Source organism: Anopheles nili, chromosome 2 (assembly GCF_943737925.1).
Source record: "Anopheles nili chromosome 2, idAnoNiliSN_F5_01, whole genome shotgun sequence".
In the NCBI taxonomy this organism is placed as follows: Eukaryota; Metazoa; Arthropoda; class Insecta; order Diptera; family Culicidae; genus Anopheles; species Anopheles nili.
This window is the reverse complement of record NC_071291.1, coordinates 67,869,771-67,890,098: the sequence shown is the minus strand read 5'-3', so window position 1 is coordinate 67,890,098 and position 20,328 is coordinate 67,869,771. Positions and strand designations below refer to the sequence as shown.

General features: G+C 49.9%; 1 protein-coding gene across 1 annotated transcript in view; it reads right to left on the bottom strand.

Annotated features, from left to right (window-relative positions):
* The window catches only part of LOC128720026 (uncharacterized), a 51,020-nt gene that overhangs the window by 20,923 nt on the left and 9,769 nt on the right, over positions 1-20,328 (bottom strand). Inside the window, exon 3 of the mRNA XM_053813709.1 lies at positions 13,762-13,863. Within this exon, the coding sequence (XP_053669684.1) occupies positions 13,762-13,863 (102 nt within the window). The remainder of the gene's footprint in view (positions 1-13,761; positions 13,864-20,328) is intronic.

Below are 20,328 nucleotides of genomic sequence, written 5' to 3'. Positions count from 1 at the left end.
CATTTACAATCCAAAGGTTAAAACGCATCGCTGTCGGTATTTCTCTTTCCAACCGCCTCCAGCACACCAAAGCCCTCGCTTTCAGGCACCCAGCGAAGCACAATGATCGGCAAGTAATGTGCATCGTGACCATCTTTCGAATTGGCCGCACAGCGCGTCCGAACGAAAGTGAAACGCCACGCCGCGCCGCACGCGGGCGCACGCTTTCCGCTCGTGGGTAAATCACGAGCGAAAAGAGAAAGGCCATCAGGTTCGAGGCCCCATCTTCACGCGCGCGAACCCCAGCCGAGAAGGGAAAGCTACGTCTGCGCCGCGGCACAGCACGCCATCACCCGATGGAGACCTTGAACCTTGGCGAGATATTAACCCACAAAAGGTTGCTTGGCTGGGCTGTGCGTGCTCTCCGGGTGACTTAAACGATGCGCAAGCGACGAACCTTTGGTCAGTGGGAGCAACGGCTTCGTACGCAAACCTGGCTGGATCTTGGGCTGTTTCCAGCATGCTGTTGGATCTCAAAACGATGGCACGGACCACTGGCGAGCCACAGTCGGTGGTTTAGCTCACAGAGCAGTCCCCAACGTTGTCGCGGTGAGGTTGAATAACTTTACGGGAAATTTGAACCGTCATTCGCGGTCAGACTACGGCGTGCCTCTGCGTGCTTCAGGCTACCGCTAATGATACAGGTCACTATCACCGATCGGCATCGAGCGGATCCACAGGCGGAGAGAGGGATCACCCAAAAATTTCGCTCGCTAACCTAGTGCCCATGCGACCGTGGAGACAGTTTCCCCTGAAAACCGAACAGTTATGTAACCGGGACCGGGCGCAGTGCATATTATTTCTCGCCGTCATTCCATTGCATACACACACACACACACACACACACACACTGGCCACCTGGAGGTTAGCAGATGCTGGTTTTTGGCACGTCGATCACAATCACGCTATCGGCGTCGGTTCGGGGTGGACGGAAGATTGTCACGCGATTGCGAAAGCTTGACGGTTTGACGAAACGCCAATGATTATGTATCGATTTCTCGGACCCAGCGGTGACCTAGCGAGTGAATCTGGGTCGGTAGGGTTTTTCGGGGTGTTTGTGGGGTCTCTGGCGAGCTATCAAACGATAGGACTGCAGCGGTTTCGCTTCTCACGGGACTAGGTCGCTTTTAACGCGCTGCATCCGTTACGCAAATGAGGGAGGTTTGGAATAGCCATTCGAGGCTCAACTGCAACATAAACATCATTTCGTTCAACGGGGAATTTGTATCACGCCAAAGAGCAGTAGAAACCCCGCTCGGAGGAAATCTGTGGGTCGTCGAACCAGCTATTAAAGCTATCACATAAATAAACCCTCTAGCATTAAGATAGGCTAATCCACGCTAAATGGTTTAATATTCGATAATCTCGTGCCTGAAACGCCTCCCAGCGTCGTTTATCGCGTGTGCTCGAGATAGAGAGAACGAAAAACGATGCTCGTCGAAAGCTTCGTGAAAAGGCATTCAGGGCTCGCTCGAAAGAATAAAGTGTTTACATTGTAACTTTCAGCTACTATTTAATGCGTTTTCGTCAAGCAGCCGCAAATGGTTGCATACACATTTCCTCATAGACAAGTCAATTGAAGAGCATCACTTTTCGATAAACACATCCTCCAAAGGGTCCCGCGCGGTAGCGGAACGGATGTCAAGAGCAATTAATCATCGTACAAATCCAACGGAATGCGAAACCCTACGAAGTGGTGACTCGTTCCTTTTTGTATCTCCGATCGAGCGCTTCCTTTTGCCATTTGCAACATGTCACGCGAACCGCATTCATGCCAAACGATGAATGCAAAGTGTCGTTTGTGGATTTTGCTGAATGGAAGCGTCGATCGGTGATGGTGTGGGTAAATTCTAGCTTCGTTGCGCAAAAAAACCTACAGAGAAGGATTCTCTAAAGACGGGGAGGAAAAGCGACCCACAACAGAGTGGCGAACGAGCTGCAACACTGCAGTGGAATGCAGTTACACTGCAACGGGTGGTTGGGTTAATTAATTAAACATTAGTAGCTGTGCTAGAGCACACAAGGCATTCGGAGGCGGTATGAGCATAATAATCATGCTTCTCCACGATGCAGGGCGCACTTCAAAAGGGCAATCTCAGCCGTATGTTGCGGTTAAGCATGCCATCCGAGGACAGCCGGTGTCTGGAGATGCATTAGACAAGCCGCTAGTTACGTCACCAACAATGGCCGGGCATGTTGAGCATACCGGTACATTAGCGCGCAAAGAATCCTTCTGATAAAACAGCGTGTACCTACAACGTGTCGCTATGTTCGCTAACCCAGAAGTTCTGTTTGATCACACAGCGGTCAGTAGCGGCTTGCGACTGTCTTGCGAAACACGACCCTGATGCTTAATGGTGATACAATTAGCCGTAATTCCCTCAAGGATGTCTTCTACCAAGTCGACCATCTAGTAGATCCATTGGATTAGCCGCACTCGATTACATGCCCGATTTTGGTGACAATGAAACTGCCATTGGCCAGGGGAGCCAGATTGAGCCTCATAACCGCTCTATTACCGAGCTATGGAGCGACTTTCAGCTCGTCGCGTAATTCACCACGTGCATCGTAGGCGGTTTGACCTTTCCCACGATTCACCCGGGCGCCAATTGGCGCGATCTCAGTAGCCCTCGCAGCCTGGGGCACGCGATCAGGTGCGTGAGAAGCACTTTCGATCGGCATCCTGGCGCCCGATGGCAGCGAATGCGCAGATCGGTGTACCGGATTTCGCCACCGGGCAGAATTAACGTGCAGTTCCCCAAGAAGACACCACCACGGCGGGCTCGTGACATGATGCATGGGCCCGTGATTGAGCCTAACGGCGTGAGTGGAATATTATAATTCGCAAATGCGCGCCTCGCGGTGAGCCCGAAGGTGAAGAATTTGCACACGGATGCATGGCTGGCGGGCGCGAAAGGTTTAGCTCAATCAACGGCGATAGATGTCTCACATGTGCTCCGGCCGCGGTAATCGATTTAGATCGCAAGGAGTTCAAGCAGTTCCCAAGCGTACAACTCGGTGATCGATCGTGATCGGGATCGATTGCAATCAGCTGCTTAGATCGGGGCTTATGCGCTGTCTACTTTGTAAATCATTCCAGCTCAGGTTTGAGCTAGCGAATCGAGTGGAATATTAATCTCCCTGGTTGATACAGACTGGCGATTAATTTTGCAAACACCAACGAAACCGCGGCACCTTGCATAACGCAAGAATTGTCGAGCTGCGAGCTGCGTGTACCTACCGTAACTGGACCATTTTTGCTTTCGCTCGGTACGATGAGGTAACCTCTCTCTCTCGGGGCAAGCCACAGGTGGCGTAACGGTTGGCGACGTTTTACTTTCGCCTCTACATCCTCCCCATTACAAGCTCGGCGTTGGGGGAGGCTGCACATTTTTGGTTTGGGGTTTTTTTTTTGTTTTCTCAGAGAAAGAAATTGTGCGGATTTTACGGCGACATCCGTAATCCTGCGTTATTGCTTTCCCACCACGTCTGGCGTCTGGGAAGACGTTTTTCCCCAAAAGTATGCCAACGACGATCGATGAAACAGACCACCTTCTAGGGTCTCTCCGCTTCCGCTGTTCGATTGCAACCCCACAAACGGAAAGTAGAAAGGCCAGACAACGGCATCCAATTAAACGATGACAAGTACAACCAAACGACGAGTAATGTGACAATCGCTTGCGTACTCAACTTCTGCATTTTGCGACCTCAAAATGAGGTTGCGCAATAGGTTTTGGGGTTCTCCCCACGAGGGTTTGCGTTCGAAAGGATGCACGAGGCCAATTTCGCTTCCCATGCGCTACTTTACATCTGTTTATGGAGTTTACATTTTTTTTGGAGCAGTAGCAGTTTAGAGAAACAAACACGCATCATGTCACTGCTGAAGCGTCTGACGAAGATTGACAGCTCTCGGGTTAGTTTCGCAAGGGGACGAAAATAAAAGCTCGCGAAGAAGATCAATGTCAGTCGCAATTAGCCTTTGAAAACGTGCCTAATTATGCACGCCAAAACCATCTCGGGACAAACGATACCCGTCGAATTGTGGCATTGATGGAAGCAAATCAACCCAGCTTGGGTCATCCTTGTGTCAGGGAGAGGATCTCGCACAAAAAAAGGAAAAAAAATCGCACCACCGCCAGCAGCTTGGTGCATTTAGCAAATAACGCTGCTAAAGTTGCGCACGAGCCTCGTGGATGCTGGCGCAGCTGGCGATGCTAGGAAGGTCCGATCTAGTAACGCATCTTACGTCAGTCTCACGCGGGGTTAAGGCCATCACCCGAGGTCATACGCGTTCGATAGTGCGCGATCATTAGAGCGATCGTTGTGTGGAGCAGCTGAACTGAAACGATCGGCACCAGGAGGGAATAATCGACAGGTTTTCCACGAGGTCCGGCGTGGTTCGTGATAGCTGTGAGAATTTGCGAAGCAATCGACGAGTTCGACCACAATGAGGTAGGGTGATGCGTGCTTGGATAACTCGAGCTGCTGAGAAGTACACAAAGTGCGTTTTATCTCCCTCTTGGGTGGAGATAGATTGTTTTCGCATTGTGAATGTTGGTACTTGAACCTGCCTCGAAGCATGAAGGTTGAGCCAACCAACCGTTCTATACAGACTGAATGGTTTTATGAGTGAATTGTTTGGCGAAAATGCTTCTGAGTAGAAGGACATCTGTCAAATTATTACTTAGTCAATGGCTGCTTTTGCAAAAAATGGATTTCTAAAGATGAGAAATTACAGCTCTATCGCTCTTTTCGCCACAAAATAAATATACTCTCTTAAAGATCTCCCAACATGCCAACAATCTTACCATCAGACATCGAGCAAACGAATTGCTAATGTCGCAAATCAATCGCCTGACCGGACGGATAATAAATCTCGCCCGATCCCGCAACAAACCCTTACGAAATCAATCATTACATCCAATTACAGCTCAATCGATCGGTTATCTTCCCGGTTCCGTGGCAGGTGAATTATGTTAGCCGAGTTTGGCTACTATCGGCGTCTCGAAATCGCCACGTGACGGTGTACTTCCAACACTCGCAGGCTCCCAGGAGCAAAGCCAACGATCGCGACTCTCAGACACGTTACGTCACCGTTCGTTCTACTTCGCCTGCCTGAAGCTGCAATCGATCGATCGAACCACCCTGTCCAAGGGAACGAGTTCCAACGATTTGCTCCAGTTTCCAGTTTTCGCTCCCGGACCAGTTTTATTTTCGCGATAATGTTCGGGTTTCGCCATCGCCCTCAAGGTGACGCCAGAATTAGCCCCCGATGCCGGTGTGGCCTCGCCATTTTGGATGCGACCGTGGGCCGGTGGAAAGTGTACAAGGCGTCGTGCGTACGAAATTGCATTCGTTTGAGCATGCTGATAGCGCATTTAATCCACTCTGGCACACCTTAAAGCAGCCTCACCATCAACGGGGCCGTGTTTGCTTCGTTTCTGGCGCACAGTTTTCCTTCAAACGCACAGTCCGCTCGCGTAAGCTGCGAAGAAAGTGCGCTGAAAGAAAGTAAACTCCAACCACAACTCAGGCAACACACTGTTGGAAAAAAACGAGGCCGTTAATTAGCCACGACCAGTGTTGTTGGGACGCCAAGGAGCGCGTAACAACGGCACGGTTGTCTCGTCTCGTTGCGGGTCGAATTGAATTTTCCACCCCAAACTCGAGCCTCGTTGTCGCCGAGACGTTCGCTGGTGGAGATATCAAAAAACCGTCAAAGTTATCTAACGCCCGCATGAACTCGGTCACCCACCGCTTGGTGAGCCTTGTTTTATAACGTTCAGTGTGCGTTTGCCTCGCCTCGATTGGCACGAGCTAGCTAGCTGGCTGGCTGAATTTGTCCGTTAACGGCTAGAAGTAACACTTCTCTAAATCCCTAGAGCATTAGCTTCCTGCAAGAGCCTATATCCCACAGAACCCGTTCTAAATAGCTGACCCACACTTTGCGAATCTCACCTACGTTGACATTGAACGATCCGGACAGTTCAATTATCGCGTCGAAACGTGACGAAAGCGAGTAATGGCTGTCAGTTAGCGAGCTGATGCCAACCGATGCGAACGTAACGTTTGGTGATCGATGGCGAGTCGCTGAGAAAACTGGCGCTCGATCGCTTCAGTTTGCGTTTTACATTTATCAAACTCAACCGAACGATTCTTATGTCAGCGACGGGTGAGTAATGGTAAAAAGGCCGAAGCACATTACGTCTCCCGAAAGCATCGATTAGCATCTCTCGCGTGGTGCAATGGCGCCAGTAGACACGTGAACTTGAACTACTTCTGTCCTGCTGTGCACCATGGGAGGGTTTTGGGTTTTCCCGAGCCAGTGTACCGGTTTGCATGCAACTATAATTTGTCGGGAGCTGGATTATTGATTTAAAGTAGCCATGCGAATGTAAATTGCAACTGGACTGAATGTCTACACCTGGACGATAGAACGCAACGGCTAAGACTGTCAGTAAACACGACTCGTACTACAGATCTAGGACGTTGAAGGATCAAGCTTTACTTATGGGTTCTACTGCATCAAACGATTAGCTAGCCCCCAAACAACACTATCTCAAATACATTAGAATAATCCCTGATTCATCAGACGTGACGGTGCACTTGAACGACTAGCGCCCTTTCGATGATGCAATCGTCTAATCACCACCAGACAAACACGACTGCGCCAAATTAAAACAAATAAAAGCTCAAACCTGTTCCACGCCCATCATATCGCGATTGAAGCGTTTTGATTAACGGAACAGCCGTAAAACGCGCCACACCGGTGCCATTACGGGGCATTACATTTTACAGCTTTATTGCAACCCGTTGTCGATATTTATGCACCTCCGGGATCAGGCGGCGATTGCTTGAGTGTGACAATGTGTTTGGTAACGAGATAGAGCGTTTTCTCGAGGACACTTGAGCATGCGCTTGAGTTGTAATTCGCCACAAATTCGCCTTTCCCAAGCAGGACATTTGGCTACGGCTCATTAGGAGGCACTTTGCACACCGGCATCAAAATCGCCAATGATGATCGTGTTTCATCAGCCCATGCGTGCCGTTTTCTGCGAAAGGTTAAACGTTTGCGGGATTTTCCCTCCCAAAAGGGCAACCGCAAAACCATTTGCGCAAACACACCTGGACGCCCGTTCCGCTGACCGTTAGCGTATGAAATGGAGCAAAATGGAGCCACCACGCGGTTAGGCCCACGTGGAGGGTAGCAAATGAAGCCCCACGACCACATTCTGGTGGCGCCCGAAAGCGAGGGCGTTCGCAATGGACACTCCTCCTGCACCTTCGGCCGCTAATTAGAAAAAGCAACATCGGTGCATAAATATTCATTCGCTCGCGCAAAGGCCACACCACGCGGTGGCGTGAGCGCACGCGATCGATCGCCATTTAGAGGGCCCCCCATTTTACTTTCGTTTTCGCTCGACTTCGGCTTTCAAGTTCAACTCACGGCCACCGTTCGATGCGGTGCAGATACTACTCGTGACCATGGCAAGGTGCTGAGGAGAAGATTGTTTTTTTTTGGGGTTTGTTTCAAACTACAAAACAAAAACACAAAATCCCCCAAAAAACCAAGAGATAAAGTGCCTTTGTTAAATCGATAGGAAGATCGATGGGTACGTTCTATGTTTGCCGAACTTCACCAAGGCTCAAGGTGAACCGTGGCCCGTAAGCCGTTTGAAGACCCCGGGGCAATCGCTCAGCGTATTTGCATAATGTGCCACACCTTTGCCCGTTCGCGACACGTACGCGGTGCGATGGCGTCTCGTGGATGAGACGTCGACTCCGGGGATCGAATTCAAATCCTTCAACCCCGTCGTTCAGGCCGGGCGTTCGTTGGAGTTCGCGCGGTCAACCAGGATGTCGGTGAATTTGAATGATCTGAATAAATCACCGAACCAATTTCATATGCACAAATTGAGCGCCGAAATCGTCGCCGAAGCGCTCGAAATGCATTCAGTCACGTACGGGAGCGTGTTCGAACGTGCCGCTAATCGGCAAGGAACATTTTCTCTCGGTGTCAGTGTCGATTTTGATTTGCATTTAGAAGGAGCTAGAACTTTGCAACAATTTATTCTTCAAATGAACAAAATTCCTCGATGATCATATGCTTGAAAGGGACACAGTTTGATAAGGTTCAAGATACAAGTTTTCCAACGAAATCACTTATTTGAAACATAGTTATCCTTTCAATTTATTCTACCCAACATCATATTCGATACGCGTGCGTTAATGCTATGCAATCGCATATACCGTAACATGATCTTTCTGTTCGGCGTCTCTGCGATCGAGCTTGGATTGAAAATCGGAAAAATTCATTTAAAAAACAAATCAATTCCGAAGGTCGGCTGGAAAAAGGTCTCTCTAACGATGTACCATGCCAAAAGCTTGTGCTAATGAATTGTAACATTGGCACCCTTTGTTAGATTCCAGATCTATGAGATGCTTAGATTCTCGTGCGACATGGCTAGACGTTGAGATTTATGCATAGGGCATGTTTTGCGACTCAGTTTGCTTAGCGTTTTATCTTGATTTTGTTTCATTTCCCATAGCATGTTCGTCTAAACATCACAAAACATCGTTCTCTCGTACGTACAGCAGAATCTGAATATAAAGTGCAATGATAATGGTTTTATTAGCATTACATCTCGCACTGTTCGCGTGCACCGTATGGAATTTTGATGAGCTGTTTTTGTTTCCCTCCTCAGGAGATTCCGATGCAAATCATTTGTTTTGGCTTAGATTGCGTGAAGCGATTGTGCGAGTTTTATGAGGATCAGGAAGCTCTATTGAAGTCTACATTCCGTACTAGCGAATCGATGAGTCAATCGTATCATCATTGTGTCGAGAGTCGGCTTTTCCTCCTGATCTTGTTTGATTTTCCAACCACAACACGCCGATGACTGACGTTTGCTAACCTTGCCAGATGCTTACTTGAGCGCCTCTGCCGACAAATCGATAAAGCTTAACCAGAACATGACACTCTTTTCATGTTCAACAACCATAAAAAAACAACCCACAACTCCTCATCTCTCAATGTCGACAGACCTCACGAAAGTGGAAGTGATTTTGAATCGTTTCCTTTTTGCGCGTGTGTGTCCGCTTCCGTCCACTCAACGTCGTGCGAGTCATCGATTCCGGGACATCCGAATATGATTGATAAGCTTTTGGGGGCGCAGAAGAAACCGAGAAACAAAGCGAAAACGGCGCAAGAGGTATGATGAACAAAAAAAAATGGCTAAAAATACAGCCCACCTCCTCGAGACCCACCCGACATTGACCTCTATTTGGCGCACGCCAGCACGCCGCCCGTGTGGCCGTGTATGAGCGCCCATATTCGAGCAGGGAATCGATTTCACTTTCGTTTCGACATCGCCATCGGTCGTAGCGTAGCCTTTCCTAGCTGGCCTTCTCTAGCGAGCTGCGAGGAGCGATCGGGAGCGATCTAGGAGTGCCCCTGGAGCCCCGAGGGGGCGAAAGAAAGCGAAAATAAAAAATGCCACGCTCGAAATCCCAAAACCGGTTCCCGGTTGTCTCGACGCGCTGGGAAGGATTGTGAAGGATATCGTCCCGCTTGCCGGTGGACGATTATTTCTACTTGCGTGGATCGAGTGGCCATCCCACCGGACACTTGGTTGAGGGGGTTGCAATTTTATTATAATGATTTATTAATATGCTCGCTGTGAGCGGATGGACGGACGGATGAAAAAAGAAGCAAAAAAAAAGTACAGTGCACGCTTGCACGAAAAGCCCTCAGCCGCAGGAAACGAACCATTAAAGGATCCGATAGCACTTTATCCATGATTGCTTCGATTACCGCACTGCATGATCCTCCCAGGAGGCCTCCGGGGTCTCCATTATCTGAAGGTAAAACCTGAAACCCCCCGAAAGGTCCTTGAAGCTCGCCCGCCACATTTCGCAGGATGGTGGCCGGTGTCCTTGCGCGTTTTTAATCTGCCCTGATCCTGTGCCCACTCGTACGGCCAAGGATTGTCGCACGTGGTTAAAAATGTTCCGGAATTGGCCACCATCACGGGGAAGGCAGATGCCGCCACCGGGTGGGCCACACAATTGATCATAATTGGCACGTCGAAAACGTCAAGTGAAGGTGAACCGGGTGGAGATGATCGCCAGCGATACGAACCAGCGACAGCCTGACAACCGCAGCGAATCAACCGCAAGGCGCATCCGTGGTCTACCGAAGGCGGAGACCTTTTTGCATCATCCGGTTGCGGCTCAATGCCGGGTCTCTCTCTCTCTCTCGGGTTCGGGCTGCTCTTGAAGTAGGTTACGGTGTGTGCCGTCGCCGGGTCAGCAGGTCACGGAAGTGCTTCGTGCGGGATGCTTCCGGGTGGCCTCTTCGTGCGTGTGGTTTTCGCATTCAAATCGCTTCCCGCCAGGCTACACCGCGAAAAGGGCCTTTCTGGGTGCGTTAATCTACCAACAGAAGACCCTTTTAGCCCTAGGGTGTACTTGAAGCGAAGCTTAAGAGGAATTATGTGAATAAGAGTGTGTGCTTGTGCTTTTTTTATTATTTTAATTTGATTGCCATTATTATGCCAGAGTGCCGCAGGAAGGCGTGCTGTTGCCGTTGCTACCTGCCATTAGCACTTCGTCGTTGTCGGCGAACAACAAATCCTCGATGGTGGCACTTCCTATTTCAGACCAGCCCGTTACACGCACCACAACCTGCCAATTATTGTTCGTGCATCCCGCTGAAAAATGGGTGCCCTTGTCGTGGCGCAATTGTAGCCCCCGGTGCTCAAGGGCCATTGAAAGGGTAATTTAATTCGGTCCTATTTTTGTGTGGCTTCTATTTTTAGAAGGTTGCCCACGGTGGCCAGTTTACGTTTTTGGGGGTGAGTTGAGCCCCTGTTGACGCGTGCGTGCATCGAAGAACCGATCGAACAAAGGCACCGCGATCGTTTTAAAGCGTGCGAGATGACTTCCAGGTGGATAGAGGAGTTTTGTGTGCACAACAATGGCAAAACCCTTGAAGGTGTCTACTTTACGGTTTGAAAAGGATGCTCGAAGCTCGATCGAGTTTAAGCATTATTGTATCGCTTCTGCGTTAATTTTCCTTCATCATTAGGAAAGTTGCATCCATCGCTGACCTTCCTTTTTTGGGCGGTTCAACGTTCGTTGCGAGTAGAAAATCGGTGTCAAAGTCACCGACACTGGTAGCCAAACCTCGTCCCAAAGCTGCCAATATTGGCCATAGGCGTGGTGCATCGGATTGCTTGAAACTGTTGCCAAATCAACCCCCCCAGGTAAGGGTGCGTCGACAAACAGCGTGTTGAGCACGCGGTACGCACCTATCAACCGATGAACCACCGCATTGTCGGGCTCACTCTCACTTTGTTCGCTCTCTTTCGGTTGCTGGTGAGACCTTGACCACTCCTTTTGGTGGTTTTGGGAGGCGCCTTTTCGGTGTGCCGATAATTGTCGGTGTGTAACAATTCCGAATGCTCAATTAGCATGCCGTCGTGGTGTTGCGGTAGATATGACAACATTACCGTTGCAACAATTCGCAGAACAGTGTCATGGGAAATTGAAATAGATGGACGTTTGTTTCATTCTACGATCAGCTTTATAGAAATTCCAGTTGAAGTACGATCGCGTAACATGAATCATCTTTCGATTGCAATTTCCCCGAGCTGCTTTTCATCGTGTGTCGGATGACGGATCAACTGCTGCATGCCTCCGATGGACCTGTAATCGTGCCTTTTCACCTATGGCGTGTTCGCACCGAATGAAGATGTATTTTTCAGTCCTTGAGCTGTAGCCGCTTACCACAAGGGACTCATCGGCACGATCTCTGAATATTCATCACGTTTGCCCCATCGCGCGGCCATCTAAGCGCATTCGCAAGCATTCACCATCGACAGCTTGGTATGCCGGTGGCGCATAAATGTGAATGTATTTAACGGTTTATTTCCTGTTTTGCTCGTGTTACTCGATGGATGCGCCTGACAGACGTGCCGTGTAAAATAATAAAGGACTCCGTGGCGGTGGCAGTTGGCAGATAGATAAGCGCACCAATCAAACAAACGAACCGTTAATTAATTTTCAAACACCAGGAGATATGCCTGCGTCATGTGAGGTATTTAAGCAATGTTTCGAATTAAATAAATAAACGCGAATTAACGCATGTGTTGCATAAGAACAAAAACAGATAACAACCCGGTGGCTTCCCTTAACGGGGCATCGAATTAAAACTAAATCAATATATTACCCACACCCGTTTATCTCGCTGCATTTCCCCCGAAAGCCGGAGAAAGTGCGCCACGCGACCTGCCCCGGTGGTGCGCATTAATAATTCATTGCAGCCTGCACTTACGTGCGCAATCTGGTGCGACGTAATCGTTGCACGTGAGTGATTTTAAAACTGTTTGTTTTGGCGGCCCGACCCGGCGGCTTATCGGTGAGCTTTCGCAGGGCCGTTTTTAGCCGCACTTTGGCTTGGCGGTTCGTTTATCATTTTCATTGCCGAAACGGGCGCGTCCGGGCGTGAGTGAGAGAAGCGTTTATTGGAATTTATTACCAGCACAACGCCGTGAAGCTGTTACGGTGCCGTATCAGAAGCGTCCATTAATCAGACGTTCGCCAATGGGTGCCAAGCGCGTTGCCGAGGGTTTGCGAGACCCCAGAGGTCACGTGAATGTCACCTCGAGGAAGGAAGAAAGAAAAGCAAAAACTCCCAGCTTCGATCCTGTGCCCGATGGGAGGCAATTAATCATCCTTCGTGCGACGTCACCCAGTGGTGCATCATGAGACATCCTCCGTTTGGCTGCTTTAAATAACCCAGAGAAATGGAAACCCCCATCGCTGGTGGCGCTTGATGCATCGATGCGCGAGATCGAAGGTCAGCTGACGCGAGGGCGCACTCGAACCGGTTAAATGATTCACCTTTTGGTCCCTCAAGCCGTCGATTAATTGCTTCATCAAAGAACATCCCGACGCGGTGTCCTTGAGACCATCCGAAGGAGGTTGGCCATTATCGCGCCATCAGACAACGCGCGTATCTTAACCAGCCGATCGATAGCTCCAACACGGCGGTCAGCGTGTAATTTGTAGTTCCACACCGGCAATTTCCATGATGGAACTAAGTGAAATAATGTAACGGCCCGGGCGAACGGGCGGCGGTGGATTGAGATTTTATTTTCTCGATTTTCTGTTCCGGATCGACCGATTCGTCCAGGGCCGCACATTAGGTCAAGGATGTCTGCGGATGTCTGTTCGTCCGGGCGCGTGAGAATGCACGCCGTTTACGAGCACAATGCACGACGCCCCGAGCGGAACCGTTTCACGTTTCACGAAAGGTCGCCGAGGTGTCGCGGGCACGCTTTTTGGGGTGGTTTTTCGTGAGTGCCAAATGGGCATGGTGCTCTCGTTTCGTGTGATTGTAATCTCCTTCGAACGAGCCCGATCCTAGCTGCGTGAAAAACGCCACGGGGCTTTGTTTCCCGCGGTAGATAGAGTTACCAGAGCAGAACAAGAGCCGACGTGTTAGCGTAATGATATAACTCCGGTTTCTATAATGGTGTCAAACACACCTCCATTTGGTGTGGCAATGAGGTGCTGATAGTAATCCTAGCCCCTTTGGATGTTGATGGCACCGACAAAAGTAACGCCGGCTTCACAGAGTTGTCCTAAATTACCCACCAAGCGAGCTATGGAACCGAAACGTCAACTTAAGACAATTCCAAAGCGCTTTAAACTCACCATCATCAGATCGCCACTTTCCAAGTGCTTTCGCATCAGCACGGCGGCCATGCTGTCCTCATCCTGGTAAATGTCGCCAAAGCTATCGGCTGGTTCTGGATCCTGGAATAGCCGCGTGGAGAAAGAAAAGAGTGTTAACAATCGTACAAAGGTTGAGCTGGAATGTCACATGTTTGTGAGTAGATGTTGAAAGCTTTACGATCAACTCCCCGGAGAGCCAACTGCAATCAATCACCTATTGTAGGAGTTTTCTTCGATTGATCAACTCGAAAGGTTTCGGCACATTCACACAGCAGGTTTCCCCGTGGGGCACTTGGATCTAATCGAAACGAACCTCTCGAAGGGCAGTAAATCCGCACCCGTCATGCCATGGCACACTTCGATGAACCAGCTGACGTAACGTCGATGCTCCCTACGAACCCTGCGAAACCTTTTCAAAGAAAGCTAGGACACAGTGTTCTATTGGTTGGCCAGCCTCAGCTCCCAAGTGGGCTAAAATGATTGCGTAACTACCATGATCTGCGTGACTTCTTCGCTTCTGCAAAGGATGGTGCTTCAAAACCCTACAAAGACCCTAGCAATTCCGCTCGCTTGTCACATTTATTATTTGCTCGTCTCATAAAGCCAACAAAACGCGAACGGATCGTGTTCCCTGTGGGCTCAATGACATCGGAAATAATTCCCCCAGAGGTAGGCTTTATCGCGGCACGTAAATCGAAACGGTTCGTTGGCTAACTGACACCGAGAGTGACCGACTTCTGGTCGTCCGTCTTTCGACTAAAGGCAAGCAGGATCATTGATCTTCCCCGGTTGCCGTCATAGTGACTTTGAGGATCACGCCAGTTTGACGTCATTGGAGCGATGTGCAGTGATTCAAATACCGGGCCATAAAACATGGCTAATGAAATGTTATAGGGCAACGAATGGCTTCCGCAGGTTGACAAATGTAAGGTTTCCACAGACATCTGCTTGTGTGTGATTTTTTTTTAATGGCAATAGTAACGTTCTAGATCAACGTGCATTGAACAAGCTAGAAATTATGTTAGAGACCTTTCTGGACTAACATTACAAATTTGTTGTTTAATTAAACATGAGACATTAATGACAAGCGGACTACGCTAGGATAACTTCAGCTCCAGCTCTGGCCAGTTCTGGTTCGTTAAATATGCGTCATAAAGTTAATGTAGCACGTCCGTACATATATCAAAACGGCGTTGTCTGCTCTTCACGCTGGAGCACAAACCAAGCAAGATTTCATTTAGTTTTATGTCGAAATCCTATTCGATCGTTATGTCAGCAAGGTAAACTTTCTTCAAGTTTTTGCTTTAGCTTTTTATGCAATTATTATTCAGACGTCTTTTGAGCATCTACACGTCTTAAAAGCCTCACGATCGAGCTGGACGTTTGACAGCACAGAAGCAACTGCTCCATCGTGTATTGATAGTTCGACGTGACTGGGCTCTCGGGAAGAAATCAAACTCCAAAACCAATTATTCCTCCTTCGAATGAATTTCCTCCAACAATGTACCATTTGAGGCGCAACATTTCCCTTTTCATGCATCATCCAAACGCCCGAACGTGCACAAAACCCACCTCCGTGGGGTTTACCGATGGAGCAATTGAATGCCAACCGAAGTTTTGTAAATGAAAACGCCGCAAAGACATGACATGCCGTGGCGCACAAAGCCGCACCGTGTCCACATCCGGTACGTCAAAGTCACAAGCCAGCTGTGAACTTGACATTTCGCCTTCACTCCCTCGCTGGCGCGCGTTCGCTGACATGCGATCCAATTTTATTTTTCCAAGAGCCTCCCGGAACAGCCACGATGGCGTCGGTGGATCCGGGAAGCTTGACGGCCGTAATTATCCACGCGGCCACAGCCTCGAAGCCGCGGCTGCATTTGAGCAACAGTTGTATCAACAATTGAAGCTCTTTTCACTGCGAAGATCGTGACCATTCGACAAAACCGGAACCGTGGCTTAGTTCAGAGGTTCACGTAGGGCTTCTTTTTTTCGTTGGGCAGTCAACGAGTCAACATCACCCGCACTCGCAGCTATTCCAGCATCCCCGTGAGCTCGGAAAAATGGCGCAATGGAACGGTTCGCATGCGTTTCAACGAGCGGCAGATGTGGCACAACGTCAGGTTCCATCAGTGCGTACTATTCGCCCTACCAACCTGCTGCAAAAGGGGTATGAATTTTTCTTCTCCCACTCCGTAACCGAAACGCCACCATGAGAAAAAATAACAACCCCCGCCCCGAAGGCACCCGCTGTGGCTCCCTCGGTAACCCTCTCCAACAGCTGCTTTTACTTTCTTCCCACTTGCGAAACCAGTACTTCCACCTTCCAGCTTCCTATACTTCCGCAAATAAAATAAAAAAAAAAGCCCCGACCAGGAAGGTGTCCACGAGGTGGGCCTCAATGCAGAATGTTATGGTTATGGTTCACTTTCGTTTTCCGAGCCACACGCAGGGGAGTCATCAACGCGATTCCTCTCTTCCGGTAGCCACCACCCGTAGAAAACCCGTACACCGATACGGCCTGGGGGTTTGCTCGCTCTCACACGGGCATCCCTTTCATCTTCCCCAGCGTGTTACCGCATCGTGAGAGTTGTGTAAAGCCCACTAGCAAGCGAGCCGCAATAGATGCGAGCGGTTAATTTCTGTCCCACTGGAATGGGGCGGCTGCAGGAACCGGAACAAATGACACGCTTTTTCTCAAGCCCGTTAAGTTCCACCCCTTCTGGAGGGTGGCATTGTTTTTCGCAACCCACGGGGTTGCAGGTGTTCGGGTTGATCGCGCGATTGCGCAGTTACGCAAAAATGATCCCTATTCACGCGAGTTGACACTTTAGCGCGTGGCGTAGCGCGATTGTTAGGTTGATAATACCCGCGCAGATGCTTATCAGGGGACATTCGCATCGATAAGCATCGGTGCGACAATTAGCACATCTGTATCGCGCACTCCGATCGGGGGTCTCATTTCCATGCGATATTGTTGCAGGACCCGTTGATTTGAGCCCCACCAAATGGTGGTGGGCCGTTTGAATAAATACCGCTTGCAGGCCTGTCGACGCGTCCACGCGCGTGTCCCCGCGGGCAATTACGCCCGGGTCGAGAACGAGGAAACGGGCCAACGCAACGACAAACCGCTCGAAGTGGGCCGCAATTGACATTGACCAGCGGATTTGTGTTGCACCGAGTCGGGTGGAATAATAACATAACATTGCGGCACCAATTCCGACCCAATGTCGGCCATTTTTAAGTAGCGCGTGTCACTTTAATGCTGTTGGAGGTGGCCAGCGATGGGTGGTGTTTACAATCGCAAGGTAAATTCGCTCCCCAAAGCGGTAACGTTACGTAACAATTGGTTCGTTCTACGGGGCGATTCGTCCGTTCGCTTCCCGCGGGCGTTTGAGAGTGAATTGCTTTGTTTGTCCCATCGGGGTCCATCAATCATTCGAACGCTCGTATCCTGTCCTCCCCGAAAGGGATGCGGTGATTGTGGTGCGAAACAAAATGGTGGGGTGATAAAATGGAACCATAACACGAGAAATAGTACCTTCCGTTCGATTAGGTTCACCTTGGCCGAGAGACTCGTAGAACGGGGGGGCTGTGCCGGGTGGGGTCCGGACGTCCTTCAAGGTCTTTGGGACGTTCTTTCTGCCTCCCGTGCCCACCCACAAAAGGTGTCCTTTGGCACCTGTTTGAGCTCGGTACCCGTTCCAGCGATTGATTTATGGGTAATTCTATTCAATTCTCCAACAAGTGCTTGACCAACGTGTGGCTGAATGGGCGAGAAAAATGGCAAACCTGTTCCACCGGGCGTTTCCTACACACACATACACACATTCTAGCGGCGTGCTTCATGAGTTAAGGTCGCTACTCCACCACCCTGTTCCCTTTCGTCTTGAAGCCCTTCGAGAGGCGTACGCCAAGACACCGGACACCGAGGCGCAAGGACGCGTGTGGGAACCGCGTGCATTATTTATGGATGCACGGGTTCTCGCGAGCCGTCAAAGTGGCGCATGACATTAGGAATGCCGTCCTCGATGCATGGACCAGCTTGTGAGGCCCGCAAGCGCCAGTGATCCTTCCATTCGCCGGCCAAATGCCTTCCAAACCGTTGGCGTTTCCCGTTCCCGGCCGTGTTTGGTTTCGATTTTTCTTCACAGCCCATTGAAACCGAATGGAACGGAACCGATTTCGGAACCGCTCAATCATGCATGGCGCGGTTTGTTGCAGCGCAAGATCGCCAAGTCGCGGAACTGTCGCGCGGAACGCTTTTGCATGTCATTAGCTGGTAGCTACATAACCGTCGGTTTGAATTTATTTACACGTGGCCAACCGTGGGTAATGTGTGAGTGTTTTCGGGCTGGTCGTAAGCTCCCATTAGCTGGGCGGATTTGGAAAGTTACGCGGGACCTCGGGACGGCAGCGAACCGAAACGAGCGTTTGAGTGGTTTAATGGGCAGTTTTTGAGGCGCCCACGAGAAACGCAAAAGCCCTAGTTCAAGTCAAGTTCATAGAATGGGATGGTGATCCGGACAACCGATGGCATTTGTAACGACCCATTGAAAACAGGCGCTCGATGAACGTTCATTATCAAGGAAACGCTGGAGCAATGTATCGAGCGAATAATCCTCACCGAATGGCGCTGCTTAATGCAGTGTCGGAGGACTTTAAAAATAGCCATCTCTTCGAAGGTGATGACGGTTTATTTCCACCCCGAAAAAAAACCGCTCCCACAATCGATGCAGCCTCGCCTGATGTCATCCGAACGCAAGGCCATCGGACCTCATAATTCCGACCCGACTGGGTCCCGTGGATGGAAGGTTACGATCAATCATGGTGTGGCGCGTTCCACCAAAATACCCAACATGCGTGTTTTGGACCAAATTTCTGGGTGATAAATTTAAAACGGTTGGCATCCATCAGCACCGTGAAACAAGCGGCAATAGAGCGATCCTGGGAGGACCCTGAGCAGCAAATTAGTCCTTGGCATTAGTCCGGCTCAATTCCGGCCGAATTGAGCACGATGAAGATTGATGCCATCGGACCGAACGGGGTCGGAGATAAAACAAACCCCTCGAGGCCCGGAAAGAAAAGCGATCTCCCACCATTGCCCACTCTAGTTTCCACGCAAACTCGTTTCCATCGTGGCAGTACAATTTTCGCTCACCATCGCCCTGAACCGGAATCGAACCGAAGGGATTCTCCCTGTTCCGTTTCGTGCCGGCGAGTGATTTCCGCGGGAAATCGGACCGATCTGCAGCGGCGCATAGAGTATTATGAGGATGGACGGTTTCGCTTTTCCGTCAACCGGGCGTCGTTCCGGCGTATGGTTCACCAGATGAAGCTCAGTAACGAGCGCTGTATTACGAAACCCGGCCGGCCCACGTCATTATGACATCGGATTTTTGTCGAAGCGAAGCAGGGAAGGGATCAACGCGGCAGTGGCTCTAGTTTTTCACTTTCCTTGGCTCGGCTTTGCTTCCTCTTTCCGTCCCAACCGTATTTGGCGCTCGTCCCGGTGGGAAGTATTTCCTCACCGACTTACGAACGCGCGCTTTTGGATCGCGTTTCAGGCAGGAAATGGCTCGAGAAGTTCAGTGGGCCATCGCCAGATGCGATGACAAGGGAAAGGAAAGTGAAATTGTGTCAAATTTGGCCTTCTCAGTTTTCCATCGAGAGAGGCTGACTGTCACTTATCGGAAAGGTGGTCTGCATTCCTTTCGAGTTCCGTGTAGTAAACATTTCTGCAACCCTTTGTTTTTCACTTCAAATGCCACTTTTGACACAATTAGTTCACAACACAACCGTACGAGGCTCATGAATATGTGCCCTTAAATGAAGATCATTATCTCGCATTACTGCAGCCCTCCGAATAGGTCCGTTGTGGCTCACTCGATCGTGAGATCGATCGAACTGATCGAACCTAAGCCGTGGTGATCTTCCGCTGGTTTTCGCTTTGCTGGCCGTTGCATAATCCGGCCAGCCTCATAACGGCACGATCGGAACTGAAAAAGGGCCTCCCAGCTTGTGCCTCGAACGGCTAACGCTTCCGCACGAGTCGGCGGAACACTTTTAAGCCCTCCTTATTCGTGTTTCTCTTTAATTCAATCGCCCATAAAAGTGCCATTAAAACGTAACAAAAAAAACGGACACCATCGAGCCGGCGCAAGGGCCTCAATGGCTGCAGGGGTGAGAATCGATATTTCTCTTCGACGGATTGTTGGCTGGTGTGGTTTTTGGTGGTACGAAACGAAAAATACGACATAATGCTGCCATATTAGAGGGCCTTCACTAGCTGTCTTTGGCGTGTTGGCGAGAAAACTTAAACAACTCCAAAGAAAACGATATTTTGTACTTCAGTCAATAAGCTCAGGCGCCTCCTTCATTCCAGCAAGCAAATTGCACTGCCTCTACTGAGTTCGCTGCTCAAGTCTCAATCCAAGAGATTTACCACACCATGCCGTTTGCGCTGGCTGGAAATTTATGACGAAAATCGTTCCGTTTATCATCCCCTTGTCGAGATGGCGCAAATTGATAAGCCTACGGTGCGCC